We start from the raw sequence: 18,394 nt of genomic DNA on the forward strand, positions 1-18,394 counted from the left end.
GAGGAGAGGAGGAGGAGAGGAGGAGAGGAGGGGAGGAGAGGAGAGGAAGAGAGGAGGAGGAGGAGTGTAGGAGGAGAGGAGTTGAGGAGAGGAGGAGGAGAGGAGAGGAGGAGAGGAGGAGGAGAGGAGTGGAGGAGAGGAGAGGAGGAGAGGAGGAGTGGAGGAGGAGAGGAGGGGAGGAGAGGAGAGGAAGAGAGGAGGAGGAGGAGTGTAGGAGGAGAGGAGTTGAGGAGAGGAGGAGGAGAGGAGAGGAGAGGAGGAGAGGAGGAGGAGAGGAGTGGAGGAGAGGAGAGGAGGAGAGGAGTGGAGGAGAGTAGGAGAGGAGGAGAGGAGTGGAGGAGAGGAGGAGAGGAGAGGAGGAGTGTAGGAGGAGAGGAGAGGAGGAGAGGAGGAGAGGAGGAGAGGAGGAGAGGAGAGGAGGAGTGGAGGAGAGGAGTTGAGGAGAGGAGGAGAAGAGGAGAGGAGGAGTGGAGGAGAGGAGTTGAGGAGAGGAGGAGAAGAGGAGAGGAGGAGTGGAGGAGAGGAGGAGAGGAGTTGAGGAGAGGAGGAGAGGAGTGGAGGAGAGGAGAGGAGGAGAAGAGGAGAGGAGGAGAAGAGGAGAGGAGGAGTGGAGGAGAGGAGTTGAGGAGGAGAGGAGGAGAGGAGAGGAAGAGAAGAGCTGAGATAGTTGGTTGGTTGTTAATTGATAGTTCTTAGTTGGTTGTTAATACATGCTTTCTTCTTGTGCCAGGGAACGGAAGGGACGACAAACCAGGCCAAACCAGACTAAGACGGAAGAGAGGAGATGAAAGGAGTGAATCCGTTCTGAAGGGGACAGAGAGAGGGAGCTAATCCCCTACAGCAGCCCCTGGATCCGCCGTCCCTGAAGACACACACACTCCTCTCCTCTCCTCTCCTCTCCTCTCCTCTCCTCTCCTCTATCCTCCACTTCTCCTCACCCTCCCCACTTACAGTGTCTTCTATTGGATTACATTGAAGATCTCTCTGGCTGTTTACATACCACTGGGACAGCTGGGACAATGTGGACTTGGTTGTTTTCCGAAATGCCACTTAGCAATTTGAAAGTTTTGGAAAACTTTGTAAAGAAAAGTATTGACATTCTTTACTATCATTCATGGCATTTTGAAAATGAATCAAATGGGACAATATTTAACTTTAATTTTAACTTCTAATTTCAACTTCAACTTTCAAAATGTCTTATTTTCCTTGTGTACCTCTGGAAAGCTTGATTTACAGCCTTAATCTAAAATGGATTAAATAAATAAAAACCCTCAGTAACCTACACACAATACCCCATAACAACGAAGCGAAAACAGGTTTTTAGAATTTTTTTGAAATGTATTAAAAATAAAAAACAGAAATCCTTATTTACAATAGTATACAGATCTTTTGCTATGAGACTCATAATTGAGCTCAGGTGCATCCTGTTTCCATTGATCATCCTTGAGATGTTTCTACAACTTGATTGGAGTCCACCTGTGGTAAATTCAATTGATTGGACATGATTTGGAAAGGCACACACCTGTCTATATAAGGTCTCACAGTTGACAGTGAATGTCAGAGCAGAAATCAAGCCATGAGGTCAAAGGAATTGTCCGTAGAGCTCCGAGACAGGATTGTGTCGAGGCACAGATCTGGGGAAGGGTCCAAAACATTTCTGCAGCGTTGAAGGTCCCCAAGAACACAGTGGCCTCAATCATTCTTAAATGGAAGAAGATTGGAACCACCAAGACTCTTCCTAGAGCTGGCTGCCCGGCCAAACTGAGCAATCAGGGGAGAAGGACCTTGGTCAGGGAGGTGACTAAGAACCCGATGGTCGCTCTGACAGAGCTCCAGAGTTCCGCTGTGGAGATGGGAGAACCTTCCAGAAGGACAACCATCTCTGCAGCACTCCACCAATAAGGTCTGTATGGAAGAGTGGCCAGACAGAAGCCACTCCTCAGTAAAATGCACATGACAGCCCGCTTGGCATTAAAGGACTCAGACCATGAGAAACAAGATTCTCTGGTCTGATGAAACCAAGATTGAACTCTTTGGCCTGAATGCCAAGCGTCACATCTGGAGGAAACCTGGCACCATCCCTACGGTGAAGCATGGGGATGGCAGCATCATGCTGTGGGGATGTTTTTCAGCGGCAGGGACTGAGAGACTAGTCAGGATCGAGGCAAAGATGAACGAAGCAAAGTTCAGAGAGATCCTTGATGAAAACCTGCTCCAGAGCGCTCAGGACCTCAGACTGGTGCGAAGGTTCACCTTCCATCAGGACAATGACGCTAAGCACACAGCCAAGACAATGCAGGAGTGGCTTTGAGACAAGTCTCTGAATGTCCTTGAGTGGCCCAGCCAGAGCCCGGACTTGAACCCGATCTAACATCTCTGGAGAGACCTGAAAATAGCTGTGCAGCGACGCTCCCCATCCAACCTGACAGAGCTTGAGAGGATCTGCAGAGAAAAATGGGAGAAACTCCCCAAATACAGGTGTGCCAAGCTTGTAGCGACATACCCAATTAGATTCAAGGCTGTAATCGCTGCTAAAGCTGCTTCAACAAAGTACTGAGTAAAGGGTCTGAATACTTATGTAAATGTGATATTTTTATTATTTTTTCATTACCAAACATTAAAAAAAAAACGTTTTTGCTTTGTCATTATGGGGTATTGTGTGTAGATTGATAACTATATAATCAATTCTAGAATAAGGCTGTAACGTAACAAAATGTGGAAAAAGTCAAGGGGTCTGAAAACGTTCCTTAGTCACTGAATACCCATGTGTCTGTTATACAGCTAAATGAAAGTGAGATGTACGTGTAAGTAAGTTCATCGCCTTACCGTCGTCCTTGGCTCTGCGGTCGGGCAGTTCCAGGCCAGTGTTGCCCAGGGGTGGCAGGCTGAGATCGGTAGGTAGGGGCAGACCGCTGGTGTTGTCCTCCGACAGCTGGTACATCTGTCCCTGCATGGGCTGCAGGTGCCAGTTCAGACCCAACAGGTGCATGGCTTCAACAGAACAGACGTAGAGAATGAACCTCAACACGATATGACTGTTGTTAAGGTACTGAGCTACAATGGGACCACAATCTGTAAGTCGCTCTGGATAAGAGCGTCTGCTAAATGGACCACATATAGCACTGTCAGTCCAAGGGCACTAAACTTCCTGAAGTTTCCCCTTTTTTGTGGGTTTATCTACATTTTTGATTTTTTTTAACAAGGCAAGTCAGTTAATAAGAACAAATTCTTATTTTCAATGACGGCCTAGGCCGGGGGCAGAATGACAGATCTGTACCTTGTCAGCTCGGGGATTCGAACTTGCAACCTTTCGGTTACTAGTCCACATCTGTTTCTTCAGATGTGTAATAGTTGGTCTAATCAGACGATTACCCAACATGAGATAACTAAGCATAGACTGTTGTTGATTTTGAAGGGTACTGATGGTCGTAATCTATAGGCTAGACACTATAGAAACCCAAGGCGTTACAAAACAATACTAAAAGTGATAGCTCTGACAAAGAAGCTTGTCTTCTAAAATCCACAATGCAATTCACTTTAGAAGCTTGTCTTCTGAAACCCACAATGCAATTCACTTTAGAAGCTTGTCTTCTGAAACCCACAATGCAATTCACTTTAGAAGCTTGTCTTCTGAAACCCACAATGCAATTCACTTTAGAGGCGAACTAAGCTGCCGTCCTGAATCTTTCTTTAATATTGCAACGTGTGAATGTTGACCTGGTGACCTCTCAAGCTGACATCTCTCCATATGAATGACAAGCCGACATAATCAAGTCAAAGGTCACAGTGTAAAACAACACAGTAGTTTAATGGTTAATGTTGCCATTCTGTGAAGAAATGCTGATCAGGTAACATCTAACAGGAGGGTGAAACCAGACGTCATAAACCCTGAGGACAGATCTGTCATGGCCTAAATAACACCCTATTCCCTACCAAAAGTAGTACACTACGTAGGGAATAGGGTGTGATTTGAGACATACCCCCTGATGTGCCCCAACAGAACACAGCCTTGGTCTAGCTCTTGGCTCGTTCCCCCAGGACCCTGCTATTCTTCTCATCACCATTACCTTACTAATTCCATACAACGCTGAGGTGGGGATACAAGAGAAGAACCCAGTCAGCAGGAAGAACAGAGGAGGAGAGAAGAAGAGGAGGAGAGAATGGGGAGGGTATGGAACGACCCAGTCAGCAGGAAGAACAGAAGAGAGGAGAGGAGGAGAGGAGGAGAGAATGGGGAGGGTATGGAACGACCCAGTCAGCAGGAAGAACAGAAGAGAGGAGAGGAGGAGAGGAGGAGAGAATGGGGAGGGTATGGAACGACCCAGTCAGCAGGAAGAACAGAAGAGAGGAGAGGAGGAGAGGAGGAGAGAATGGGGAGGGTATGGAACGACCCAGTCAGCAGGAAGGACAGAAGAGAGGAGAGGAGGAGAGAATGGGGAGGGTATGGAACGACCCAGTCAGCAGGAAGAACAGAAGAGAGGAGAGGAGGAGAGGAGGAGAGAATGGGGAGGGTATGGAACGACCCAGTCAGCAGGAAGAACAGAAGAGAGGAGAGGAGGAGAGGAGGAGAGAATGGGGAGGGTATGGAACGACCCAGTCAGCAGGAAGAACAGAAGGGGAGAGGAGGAGAGGCACTGGTTGAATGGGGAGGGTGTGGAAGGTGAAGTGCCCATTGAGACAGACACACACCAATTCATGACAAGGTCAAGCTGTTTTGATCTCTGCTCAGGAAGCTCACTAACAACCTGTGGTAGTGACACAGTGAGTGTGTATTTAAATAAAAAAATATTTTTTTAATCCTTTATTTTAACTAGGCAAGTCAGTTAAGAACAAACTCTTATTTTCAATGATGGCCTACCAGGGAACAGTGGGTTAAACTACCTTGTTCAGGGGCAGAATGACAGATTTGTACCTTGTCAGCTCGGGGATTCAATTTTGCAACCTTTCGGTTACTGGCCCAACGCTCTAACCACTAGGCTACGCTGCTATGTGTGTGGTGTGGTGTGGTGTGGTGTGTGTGTGTGTGTGTGTGTGTTAATTACAAACTAAAACACAATCATTAGACCAAATAGATTACTTAAATGATTCATCAACTCCTGCTATGCCATCCATCCCTCCATCCATCCCTCCATCCACCCCTCCATCCACCCCTTCCTCCATTTCTTCATCCATCCATCCCTCCATCCCTCCATCCATCCATCCCTCCATCCATCCATCCCTCCATCCATCCCTTCATCCACCCCTCCATCCATCCATCCCTCCATCCATCCATCCCTCCATCCCTCCATCCATCCCTTCATCCATCCCTCCATCCACCCCTTCCTCCATTTCTTCATCCATCCCTTCATCCATCCCTTCATCCATCCCTCCATCCACTCCTCCATCCATCCCTTCATCCATCCATCCCTCCATCCATCCCTTCATCCATCCACTCCTCCATCCATCCCTTCATCCATCCATCCCTCCATCCATCCCTCCATCCATCCCTTCATCCATCCATCCCTTCATCCATCCACCCCTCCATCCATCCCTTCATCCATCCATCCATCCCTCCATCCATCCATCCCTCCATCCATCCCTTCATCCATCCCTCCATCCACCCCTCCATCCATCCACCCCTCCATCCACCCCTTCCTCCATCCCTTCATCCATCCCTCCATCCACCCCTCCATCCACCCCTCCATCCATCCCTCCATCCATCCCCTTCATCCATCCATCCATCCCTCCATCCATCCATCCCTCCATCCATCCCTTCATCCATCCCTCCATCCACCCCTCCATCCACCCCTCCATCCATCCCTCCATCCATCCCTTCACCCCTCCATCCATCCCTCCATCCATCCATCCCTCCATCCACCCCTCCATCCATCCCTCCATCCATCCCTTCATCCATCCATCCATCCCTCCATCCACCCCTCCCTCCATCCATCCCTCCATCCATCCCTTCATCCACCCCTCCCTCCATCCATCCCTCCATCCATCCATCCCTTCATCCATCCCTCCATCCATCCCTCCATCCATCCCTTCATCCATCCCTCCATCCATCCCTCCATCCATCCACCCCTTCCTCCATCCACCCATCCATCCATCCCTTCATCCATCCATCCATCCCTCCATCCACCCCTCCATCCACCCCTCCATCCATCCATCCATCCATCCATCCATCCCTCCATCCATCCCTCCATCCCTCCATCCATCCCTCCATCCATCCCTCCATCCATCCATCCATCCCTCCATCCCTCCCTCCATCCATCCATCCATCCCTCCATCCATCCCTCCATCCATCCATCCATCCCTCCCTCCATCCATCCCTCCATCCATCCATCCATCCATCCCTCCATCCATCCCTCCATCCATCCCTCCATCCCTCCATCCATCCATCCCTCCCTCCATCCATCCCTCCATCCCTCCATCCATCCATCCCTCCATCCATCCATCCCTCCATCCATCCATCCCTCCATCCATCCATCCATCCCTCCATCCATCCCTCCATCCCTCCATCATCCATCCATCCATCCATCCATCCATCCATCCATCCCTCCATCCATCCATCCCTCCATCCATCCATCCATCCCTCCATCCATCCCTCGATCCCTCCATCCATCCATCCACCCCTCCATCCACCCCTCCATCCACCCCTCCATCCATCTCTCCATCCATCCATCCCTCCATCCATCCATCCCTCCATCCATCCACCCCTCCATCCATCCCTCCATCCATCCCTCCATCCATCCATCCCTCCATCCATCCATCCCTCCATCCATCCACCCATCCATCCATCCCTCCATCCATCCCTCCATCCATCCCTCCATTCATTCATCCATCAGTGCTTTAGAACCAGGGGACGTTGGCTTGACTTGCTAGCCCAGATTCTGTCATTGGCTCCAAACGAGCAGCTAAAACCCATTATCTGTCTGATTCCAGATGAATCTGGCCTAGTTGAGATGAATACATTCATAAATAAACATCATCCTCTCTCATCAATGTGGTAACCTCTTCTGTTAAATACAGATCTAGAAGAGAAACCAATACCCTGACTGGTTCCTCCATCCCAGGCTGGTCCCAGATCTGTTTGTGCTGTCGTACCAACTCCTCCACGACAATGACCATAGGAGTTGGCAAGACAGCACAAACAGATCTGGGACCAGGTTAGGTTTTTCCATTCAGGTCCTGCTATATATCTTCCCCATGGTCATGGTACGGTCGGTCTCGTAGTAGAACAGTTCTTCTTGCTTTCTTAAGTGAAAATATTTCCTTAACTCTTTACTGTAAAATATAAATGAAGTGGTTTTAAGTAACAGGCCATATGGTGATATGGTTCTGTCTCTGTGAGAGAGGTTCTGTTCCTGGGTGAGATGTTATGTCCCTGGGTGAGAGGTTCTGTTCCTGGGTGAGAGGTTCTGTTCCTGGGTGAGAGGTGCTGTTCCTGGGTGAGAGGTTCTGTTCCTGGGTGAGAGGTTCTGTTCCTGGGTGAGAGGTTCTGACCCTGGGTGAGAGGTTCTGTTCCTGGGTGAGAGGTTCTGTTCCTGGGTGAGAGGTTCTGACCCTGGGTGAGAGGTTCTGTTCCTGGGTGAGAGGTTATGTTCCTGGGTGAGAGGTTATGTTCCTGTGTGAGAGGTTCTGACCCTGGGTGAGAGGTTCTGACCCTGGGTGAGAGGTTCTGACCCTGGGTGAGAGGTTCTGTTCCTGGGTGAGAGGTTCTGTTCCTGGGTGAGAGGATCTGACCCTGGGTGGGAGGTTCTGACCCTGGGTGAGAGGTTCTGTTCCTGGGTGAGAGGTTCTGACCCTGGGTGAAAGGTTCTGTTCCTGGGTGAGAGGTTCTGTTCCTGGGTGAGAGGTTCTGTTCCTGGGTGAGAGGTTCTGACCCTGGGTGAGAGGTTCTGACCCTGGGTGAAAGGTTCTGTTCCTGGGTGAGAGGTTCTGACCCTGGGTGAAAGGTTCTGACCCTGGGTGAAAGGTTCTGTTCCTGGGTGAGAGGTTCTGACCCTGGGTGAAAGGTTCTGACCCTGGGTGAAAGGTTCTGTTCCTGGGTGAGAGGTTCTGACCCTGGGTGAAAGGTTCTGTTCCTGGGTGAAAGGTTATGTTCCTGGGTGAGAGGTTCTGACCCTGGGTGAGAGGTTATGTTCCTGGGTGAAAGGTTCTGTTCCTGGGTGAGAGGTTCTGACCCTGGGTGAAAGGTTCTGTTCCTGGGTGAGAGGTTCTGACCCTGGGTGAGAGGTGTAAAAGCTATAAGGAGCATAATCAGTGAAGCGAAGGAAGGCTGCCACATCCAGCACTCGCTCAAGGGATTAATTAGCCATATGCTAATATTCACTGTCCGTCCACATGACGCTCTCTGATGGATGAACAGACAGGCAGACAGACCAGGACACTCTCTGATGGATGAACAGAGAAGACACTCCCTGACGGATGAACAGACAGACAGACAGACAGACAGACAGACAGACAGACCAGGCCACTCTCTGATGGATGAACAGACAGGCAGACAGACAGACAGACAGACAGGCAGACAGACAGACCAGGACACTCTCTGATGGATGAACAGACAGGCAGACAGACAGACAGACAGACAGGCAGACAGACAGACCAGGACACTCTCTGATGGATGAACAGACAGACAGACAGACAGACAGACAGACAGACAGACAGACAGACAGACAGACAGACAAGGACACTCTCTGATGAATGAACAGACAGACAGGCAGACAGACCAGGACACTCTCTGATGGATGAACAGACAGGCAGACAGACAGACAGACAGACAGACAGACAGACAGACAGACATACAGACAGACAGGCAGACAGACAGACCAGGACACTCTCTGATGGATGAACAGACAGACAGACAGACAGACAGACAGACAGACAGACAGACAGACAGACAGACAGGCAGACAGACAGACCAGGACACTCTCTGATGGATGAACAGACAGACAGACAGACAGACAGACAGACAGACAGACAGACAGACAGACAGACAGACAGGCAGACAGACAGACCAGGACACTCTCTGATGGATGAACAGACAGACAGACAGACAGACAGACAGACAGACAGACAGACAGACAGACAGACAGACAGACAGACAGACAGACAGACAGACCAGGCCACTCACGGAAGGATGAACAGACAGACTAGTAAGCTAGTTAGGACACACATTCCTCAAGGCAATGCTGCTTTGTTTTTTTCTGTTTTTTTTTTAGCCCACTGATTTTCAGGATAGCTTGGGGAAAGTTTCACTTTTCTGTATGGATATTACAGCAGCTATAATTTGAGAAGTAACAGCATGCGGCCAGGCATGATAAAAAAGGTTTCTTTATCTTTGGCGATCTTTTGAAGTGTAGTTGTTGGAGAGCCAAGAGGAGAGGCGTAATGATACTGAAACACTAGCAGAGCACAGACAGTAGTGGGTATATCCCTCCTCAGAGTGGGTTAGAGCTCTGCCTCTATGTCTCTCGCTCTCGATATATATATATATATATATATCTCCTCTTCGTCTTCTTTCGGCTCCTTAATTGGTACGAGGCAAGTCCCATCCCAGTCTCCTGCCAAGGAGGGCTCAACATGCGCCTCGGTACAAAACGGCATCCCTCCCCACCTGTGTTGTCGCGTGGTAACTCCCGACACATCAGTGGTCCTCGATAGAACACAGGCCTCTCATTAGGACAACCTTGTTACTCCAACGAACTCCAACCCGGCTTCGCTTTGAGCACGATTCGAACGAAGAAGCTCACCCATCCCTGCCTCGCCACTGAGAAACAGAACAGAGGAGTGGAGGGGCTACAGCCAAGAAAGGAAATACAGACGCTGTAACAAAACATCCAGCTGAGTTTACAAGACGCTGTTTCTCTATGTATCCTGGCTGAAACCTTCTCTATGCATATCACAGATACCAGAGGTGGGCTGGCTGAAACCTTCTCTATGCATATCACAGATACCAGAGGTGGGCTGGCTGAAACCTTCTCTATGCATATCACAGATACCAGAGGTGGGCTGGCTGAAACCTTCTCTATGCATATCACAGATACCAGAGGTGGGCTGGCTGAAACCTTCTCTATGCATATCACAGATACCAGAGGTGGGCTGGCTGAAACCTTCTCTATGCATATCACAGATACCAGAGGTGGGCTGGCTGAAACCTTCTCTATGCATATCACAGATACCAGAGGTGGGCTGGCTGAAACCTTCTCTATGCATATCACAGATACCAGAGGTGGGCTGGCTGAAACCTTCTCTATGCATATCACAGATACCAGAGGTGGGCTGGCTGAAACCTTCTCTATGCATATCACAGATACCAGAGGTGGGCTGGCTGAAACCTTCTCTATGCATATCACAGATACCAGAGGTGGGCTGGCTGAAACCTTCTCTATGCATATCACAGATACCAGAGGTGGGCTGGCTGAAACCTTCTCTATGCATATCACAGATACCAGAGGTGGGCTGGCTGGCTGGATGGATGGAGACAGTTGGGACAGGGGATGGATGGCTGGATGGATGGAGACAGTTGGGACAGGGATTGGATGGCCAGATGGATGGAGACAGTTGGGACAGGGGAGGGATGGCTGGATGGATGGAGACAGTTGGGACAGGGAATGGATGGCTGGATGGATGGAGACAGTTGGGACAGGGGATGGATGGCTGGATGGATGGAGACAGTTGGGACAGGGGATGGATGGCTGGATGGATGGAGACAGTTGGGACAGGGGATGGATGGCTGGATGGATGGAGACAGTTGGGACAGGGATTGGATGGCCAGATGGATGGAGACAGTTGGGACAGGGGAGGGATGGCTGGATGGATGGAGACAGTTGGGACAGGGAATGGATGGCTGGATGGATGGAGACAGTTGGGACAGGGGATGGATGGCTGGATGGATGGAGACAGTTGGGACAGGGGATGGATGGCTGGATGGATGGAGACAGTTGGGACAGGGGAGGAATGGCTGGATGGATGGAGACAGTTGGGACAGAGGTTGGATGGCCAGATGGAGACAGTTGGGACAGAAAATGGATGGCTGGATGGAGACAGTTGGGACAGGGAATGGATGGCTGGATGGATGGAGACAGTTGGGACAGGGGATGGATGGCTGGATGGATGGAGACAGTTGGGACAGGGAATGGATGGATGGCTGGATGGAGACAGTTGGGACAGGGGATGGATGGCTGGATGGATGGAGACAGTTGGGACAGGGGATGGATGGCTGGATGGATGGAGACAGTTGGGACAGAGGATGGATGGCCAGATGGATGGAGACAGTTGGGACAGGGGTAGGATGGCTGGATGGATGGAGACAGTTGGGACAGGGGGTGGATGGCCAGATGGAGACAGTTGGGACAGGGGAGGGATGGCTGGATGGATGGAGACAGTTGGGACAGGGGGTGGATGGCTGGATGGAGACAGTTGGGACAGGGGGTGGATGGCCAGATGGAGACAGTTGGGACAGGGGGGGATTGGCCAGATGGATGGAGACAGTTGGGACAGGGGGTGGATGGCTGGATGGATGGAGACAGTTGGGACAGAGGATGGATGGCTGGATGGATGGAGACAGTTGGGACAGGGGATGGATGGCTGGATGGATGGAGACAGTTGGGACAGGGGATGGATGGCTGGATGGATGAAGACAGTTGGGACAGGGGGTGGATGGCCACCACCACCACCATCGCCTGGTGATCTTTGATGCTCTGCCAGGCTTGCATTTTCTGACTCCCCCTCTGTTTCTGCTGGTTCAACGTCCAGTTACAAATCAAAAGGAACGGCCAGGTTGGAGACTGAACAACAAAACGTCAGACCAACCCCAGCAATCTGTCTTCCAGTGACAGTCAATTCCACAGCCAGTACTGGAGGGGGCAGGAACGAGGGGATGGATGGACGGAAAGATAGAGGGACAGAGGGATAGAGGGACGGAGGGATAGAGGGATGGAGGGATAGAGGGATAGAGGGTTAGAGGGATGGAGGGATAGAGGGATAGAGGGATAGAGGGATGGAGGGATAGCGGGACAGAGGGACGGTGGGATAGCGGGACAGAGGGATAGAGGGACGGAGGGATAGAGGGATAGAGGGATAGAGGGATGGAGGGATAGAGGGATAGAGGGATAGAGGGACGGAGGGATAGAGGGATAGAGGGATAGAGGGATGGAGGGATAGAGGGATAGAGGGATAGAGGGACGGAGGGACAGAGGGATAGAGGGATGGAGGGATAGAGGGATAGAGGGACGGAGGGATAGAGGGATAGAGGGATGGAGGGATAGAGGGATAGAGGGATAGAGGGACGGAGGGACAGAGGGACAGAGGAACAGGGGGATGGAGGGATAGAGGGACAGAGGGATAGAGGAACAGGGAGATGGAGGGATAGAGGGACAGAGGGATGGAGGAACAGGGAGATGGAGGGATAGAGGGACAGAGGGATGGAGGAACAGGGAGATGGAGGGATAGAGGGACAGAGGAACATGGGGATGGAGGGATAGAGGGACAGAGGGATGGAGGGATAGAGGGACAGAGGGATGGAGGGACAGAGGGATGGAGGGATAGAGGGACAGAGGGATGGAGGGATAGAGGGATGGGTGTTTAATTGCTTACATTTATGGTCTGATGAGAGATTTATCTGTTATTAATGTTTACTTCCCCAGCTAGCTATGGCAAGAGTTCACACTCATTGAGAAAGCAGAAGACTTCCATTGGATTGGAATGAGAGAAATTAAACAGGCCAACAGACAGACAGACTCATCTCCTAATGACTACTGATTAAACAGGCCAACAGACAGACAGACAGGCTCATCTCCTAATGACTACTGATTAAACAGACCAACAGACAGACAGACAGGCTCATCTCCTAATGACTACTGATTAAACAGACCAACAGACAGACAGACAGGCTCATCTCCCAGGAAAGCCAAAAAGATCATCAAGGACAACAACCACCCGAGCCACTGCCTGTTCACCCCGCTATCATCCAGAAGGCGAGGTCAGTACAGGTGCATCAAAGCTGGGACCCGAGAGACTGAAAAAACATCTCAAGGCCATCAGACTGTTAAACAGCCATCACTAGCCGTCCTCAATCCAATAGCCTGGCCTGAACGTAGTCTCTGTCACTAGCCGTCTACCACCGTGTTACTCAGCCCTGCACCTTAGAGGCTGCTGCCCTGTGTACATAGTCATGGAAACACTGGTCACTTTAATTATGTTTACATATTGTTTTACTCATTTCATATGTATATACTGTATTCTAGTCAAGGCCAATCTATTTAACTATTGATGTACATATACTATTCTATCCACGTATTCTACAGATATACTATATATTCTACAGATATACTATATATTCTATCCACGTATTCTACAGATATACTATATATTCTATCCACATATTATACAGATATACAATATATTCTATCAATACAATGTCCATAATGTCTATACACACACACATATACATATATATATATATATATATATATATATATATATATATATATATATATATACTGTGTATATACAGTACCAGTCAAAAGTTTGGACACCTACTCATTCAAGGGTTTTTTCTTTATTTTTACTATTTTCTACATTGTAGAATAATAGTGAAGACATCAAAACTATGAAATAACACACATGGAATCATGTAGTAACCAAAAAAGTGTTAAACAAATCAAAATATATTTTATATTTGAGATTCTTCAAATTAGCCACCCTTTGCCTTGATGACAGCTTTGCACACTCTTGGCATTCTCTCAACCAGCTTCATGAGGTAGTCACCTGGAATGCATTTCAATTAACATATCATCTTTTTTTAAAGTACATTTTTGGAATTTCTTTCTTTCTTAATGTGTTTGAGCCAATCAGTTGTGTTGTGACAAGGTGGGGTGGTATACAGAAAATATCCCTATTTGGTATAAGACCAAGTCCATATTATGGCAAGAACAACTCAAATAAGCAAAGAGAAATGACAGTCCATCATTACTTTAAGACATGAAGGTCAGTCAATCCGGAAGATTTCAAGAACTTTGAACGTTTCTTCAAGTGCAGTTGCAAAAACTATCAAGCGCTATGATGAAACTGGCTCTCATGAGGACCACTACAGGAAAGGAAGACCCAGAGTTACCTCTGCTGCAGAGGATAAGTTCATTAGAGTTACCAGCCTCAGAAATTGCAGCCCAAATAAATGCTTCAGAGTTCAAGTAACAGACACATCTCAACATCAACTGTTCAGAGGAGACTGTGTGAATCAGGCCTTCATGGTCGAATTGCTGCAAAGAAACCACTACTAAAGGACACCAATAAGAAGAAGAGACTTGCTTGGGCCAAGAAACACGAGCAATGGACATTAGACCGGTGGAAATCTGTCCTTTAGTCTGATGAGTCTGTAGCTCAACGTGTCTACAGGAAGACTACACCATCTCTGTAGGTCAACATGTCTACAGGAAGACTACACCATCTCTGTAGGTCAACATGTCTACAGGAAGACTACACCATCTCTGTAGATCAATGTGTCTACAGGAAGACTACACCATCTCTGTAGGTCAACATGTCTACAGGAAGACTACACCATCTCTGTAGGTCAACATGTCTACAGGAAGACTACACCATCTCTGTAGATCAACATGTCTACAGGAAGACTACACCATCTCTGTAGATCAACATGTCTACAGGAAGACTACACCATCTCTATAGATCAACATGTCTACAGGAAGACTACACCATCTCTATAGATCAACATGTCTACAGGAAGACTACACCATCTCTGTAGATCAACATGTCTACAGGAAGACTACACCATCTCTGTAGATCAACATGTCTACAGGAAGACTACACCATCTCTATAGATCAACATGTCTACAGGAAGACTACACCATCTCTGTAGGTCAACATGTCTACAGGAAGACTACACCATCTCTGTAGATCAACGTGTCTACAGGAAGACTACACCATCTCTGTAGATCAACATGTCTACAGGAAGACTACACCATCTCTATAGATCAACATGTCTACAGGAAGACTACACCATCTCTATAGATCAACATGTCTACAGGAAGACTACACCATCTCTATAGATCAACATGTCTACAGGAAGACTACACCATCTCTGTAGATCAACGTGTCTACAGGAAGACTACACCATCTCTGTAGATCAACGTGTCTAGAGGTTTTTGTACGTCTCCTAAATCCTAGTGTGGGTTTTGATGACTTTGCTTGAGCTGGCAAGTTGTCTTTATCCTAGTAATCTTTTGCTGAAAGCTGGTTGATATTTTCAAAGATAAAAAGCAATACAAAATAAAAAAATAATAATAATAGTAGTTTCAGCAAGAATACGGGTCAGTATATCAAAAGTACCGAATCATTTGTCAAATGAGACTGTGAGGCTCAGAAGGACCTGTCAGTTCTCTGCTATACCAGCCAGTCTACACGATCTGTCATCTCCTGTCAGAGAGAGAGAGAGAGAGGGTAAAGGCTACAGACGTTGTGTTGCAAACGGCACCCTATTCCCTACACACAGTGCACTACCTTCGACTTGGGGCCCATAGGGCTCTGTACTGCACTACGTAGTGATTAGAGTGCTATTTGGGACGCATGTCAGACACTTCTGAGGGTATAGGCTACTGATGGACTCTCATAGATTTCTGGCTATATGGGTTACGGCCACTGATGGACTTCTATAAGGAACACGTCTCCACATATCTAAAGCACCACAATAAATCAATCAACCACTCCAAACACACATTGAAATAATGTCAATACTGGCAGAAAAACCCCAGAAATCCCACAAGCCTCTCGCTGAAAGCCCTGAGATGTATAAAGAGTCTGCTACAGGTCCTGCTGAAGCAAAACCACAGACAGAGGATCAACAACTATAGCCCAGCCTCTCTATAGCCCAGCCTCCCTATAGCCCATCCTCTCTATAGCCCAGCCTCTCTATAGCCCAGCCTCTCTATAGCCCAGCCTCTCTATAGCCCAGCCTCCCTATAGCCCATCCTCTCTATAGCCCAGCCTCTCTATAGCCCAGCCTCTCTATAGCCCAGCCTCTCTATAGCCCAGCCTCCCTATAGCCCAGCCTCCCTATAGCCCAGCCTCTCTATAGCCCAGCCTCCCTATAGCCCAGCCTCTCTATAGCCCAGCCTCCCTATAGCCCAGCCTCCCTATAGCCCATCCTCTCTATAGCCCAGCCTCTCTATAGCCCAGCCTCCCTATAGCCCAGCCTCTCTATAGCCCAGCCTCTCTATAGCCCAGCCTCCCTATAGCCCAGCCTCCCTATAGCCCATCCTCTCTATAGCCCAGCCTCTCTATAGCCCAGCCTCTCTATAGCCCAGCCTCTCTATAGCCCAGCCTCTCTATAGCCCAGCCTCTCTATAGCCCAGCCTCCCTATAGCCCAGCCTCTCTATAGCCCAGCCTCTCTATAGCCCAGCCTCTCTATAGCCCAGCCTCCCTATAGCCCAGCCTCTCTATAGCCCAGCCTCTCTATAGCCCAGCCTCTCTATAGCCCAGCCTCCCTATAGCCCAGCCTCTCTATAGCCCAGCCTCCCTATAGCCCATCCTCTCTATAGCCCAGCCTCCCTATAGCCCAGCCTCTCTATAGCCCAGCCTCTCTATAGCCCAGCCTCTCTATAGCCCAGCCTCCCTATAGCCCAGCCTCTCTATAGCCCAGCCTCTCTATAGCCCAGCCTCCCTATAGCCCAGCCTCCCTATAGCCCAGCCTCTCTATAGCCCAGCCTCTCTATAGCCCATCCTCTCTATAGCCCAGCCTCTCTATAGCCCAGCCTCTCTATAGCCCAGCCTCTCTATAGCCCAACCTCTCTATAGCCCAGCCCCTCTATACCCCACCTACCCCCCCACACCACCCCCCCCCCACACCACCCCACCTACCCCTACCCCACCCCACACCACCCCTACCCCCCCACACCACCCCCCCCCCACCACCCCTACCCCCCCCCACACCACCCCTACCCCCCCCCACACCACCACCCCCACACCACCACCCCCACACCACCCCACCACCCCCACACCACCCCACCTACCCCTACCCCCCCCACACCACCCCTACCCCCCCCCCCCACACCACCCCTACTCCCCCCCACACCACCCCTACTCCCCCCCACACCACCCCACCTGTACCGGACTGGGGCCGGGCCGGAGCAAAACCACGTTACAAGTCAAAACATCTGTCAGAGGGGTATAATTGGGTTCATTAGAGGCTCCAGACGGAGTTTCAAATTACAGCCCTCAATAATTAATTGCACTTGAAATTAAATATATTTTCTCATCAGTGTTTAATTAAACATGGGCTCTGTCCCAGATGGTAATCTATTCCCAATAGTGCACTCGTTTTGAGCCCTTCAAAAGCCCTATGGGCCCTGGGCAACAAAAGAAAGAAAAGTTGAGCACTTCATAGGGAATAGGGTGGTATTTGTGACAGAGCCATTGTCTGCTTGTTCTTGATTGGAACGCCAGATTCTCAGGGTGAGGTTTCCAGACGTGTTTATTTGCGGTGGTGGGATGTGTGTGTGTGTGTGTGTGTGTGTGTGTGTGTGTGTGTGTGTGTGTGTGTGTGTGTGTGTGTGTGTGTGTGTGTGTGTGTGTGTGTGCGTGTGTGCGTGTGTGTGCGTGTGTGAGTGTGTGTGTGTGCGTGTATATGTGTGTGTGTGTGTGTGTGTGTGTGTGTGTGTGTGTGTGCGTGTATATGTGTGTGTGTGTGTGTGTGTGTGTGTGTGTGTGTGTGTGTGTGCGTGTGTGCGTGTGTGTGCGTGTGTGAGTGTGTGTGTGTGCGTGTATATGTGTGTGTGTGTGTGTGTGTGTGTGTGTGTGTGTGTGTGTGTGTGTGTGTGTGTATAGACTCAGATTTTGAGGAGGTTTGTTATTACATCTGGTGATTAAACTGCATCAGGACCGGTGGTGATCTTTGTCGCGTGGCAAGGTCACTAAACTTACACATTTAGACCCACACGGCTAATAATTACATGCTCAGATATGGACATATCCAATCAGCATCCACCCCAACGTCCAGCTATAGAGAGAGTCACTCACCATCATCTCAGTAATGTTGCTACACTACTAATACGACTACTAGCTACAGTATAAATCACCCACCACCAAATTTAGCCTGCTAGCTATAGTATAAACCACCCAATTTAGCCTGCTAGCTACAGTATAAATCACCCACCACCCAATGTAGACTACTTGCTATATAATACATCACCCATCACCCAATGTAGACTACTAGCTACAGTATAAATCACCCACCATCCAATTTAGCCTGCTAGCTATAGTTTAAATCACCCACCACCCAATTTAGCCTGCTAGCTATAGTATAAATCACCCACCACCCAATTTAGCCTGCTAGCTATAGTATAAACCACCCAATTTAGCCTACTAGCTACAGTATAAATCACCATTTAGCCTGCTAGC

The 18,394-nt window shown here is 49.2% G+C and overlaps 1 protein-coding gene across 1 annotated transcript in view; it reads right to left on the reverse strand.

Moving 5' to 3' along the window:
* Positions 1 to 18,394, reverse strand: part of tenm4 (teneurin transmembrane protein 4) — a gene marked incomplete at its 5' end in the record, with an annotated part of 264,411 nt that overhangs the window by 238,433 nt on the left and 7,584 nt on the right. The window contains 1 exon segment of the mRNA XM_029716129.1: positions 2,827 to 2,991. Within this exon segment, the coding sequence (XP_029571989.1) occupies positions 2,827 to 2,991 (165 nt within the window).

This window comes from Salmo trutta, chromosome 26, assembly GCF_901001165.1.
Source record: "Salmo trutta chromosome 26, fSalTru1.1, whole genome shotgun sequence".
NCBI classification, from domain to species: domain Eukaryota; kingdom Metazoa; phylum Chordata; class Actinopteri; order Salmoniformes; family Salmonidae; genus Salmo; species Salmo trutta.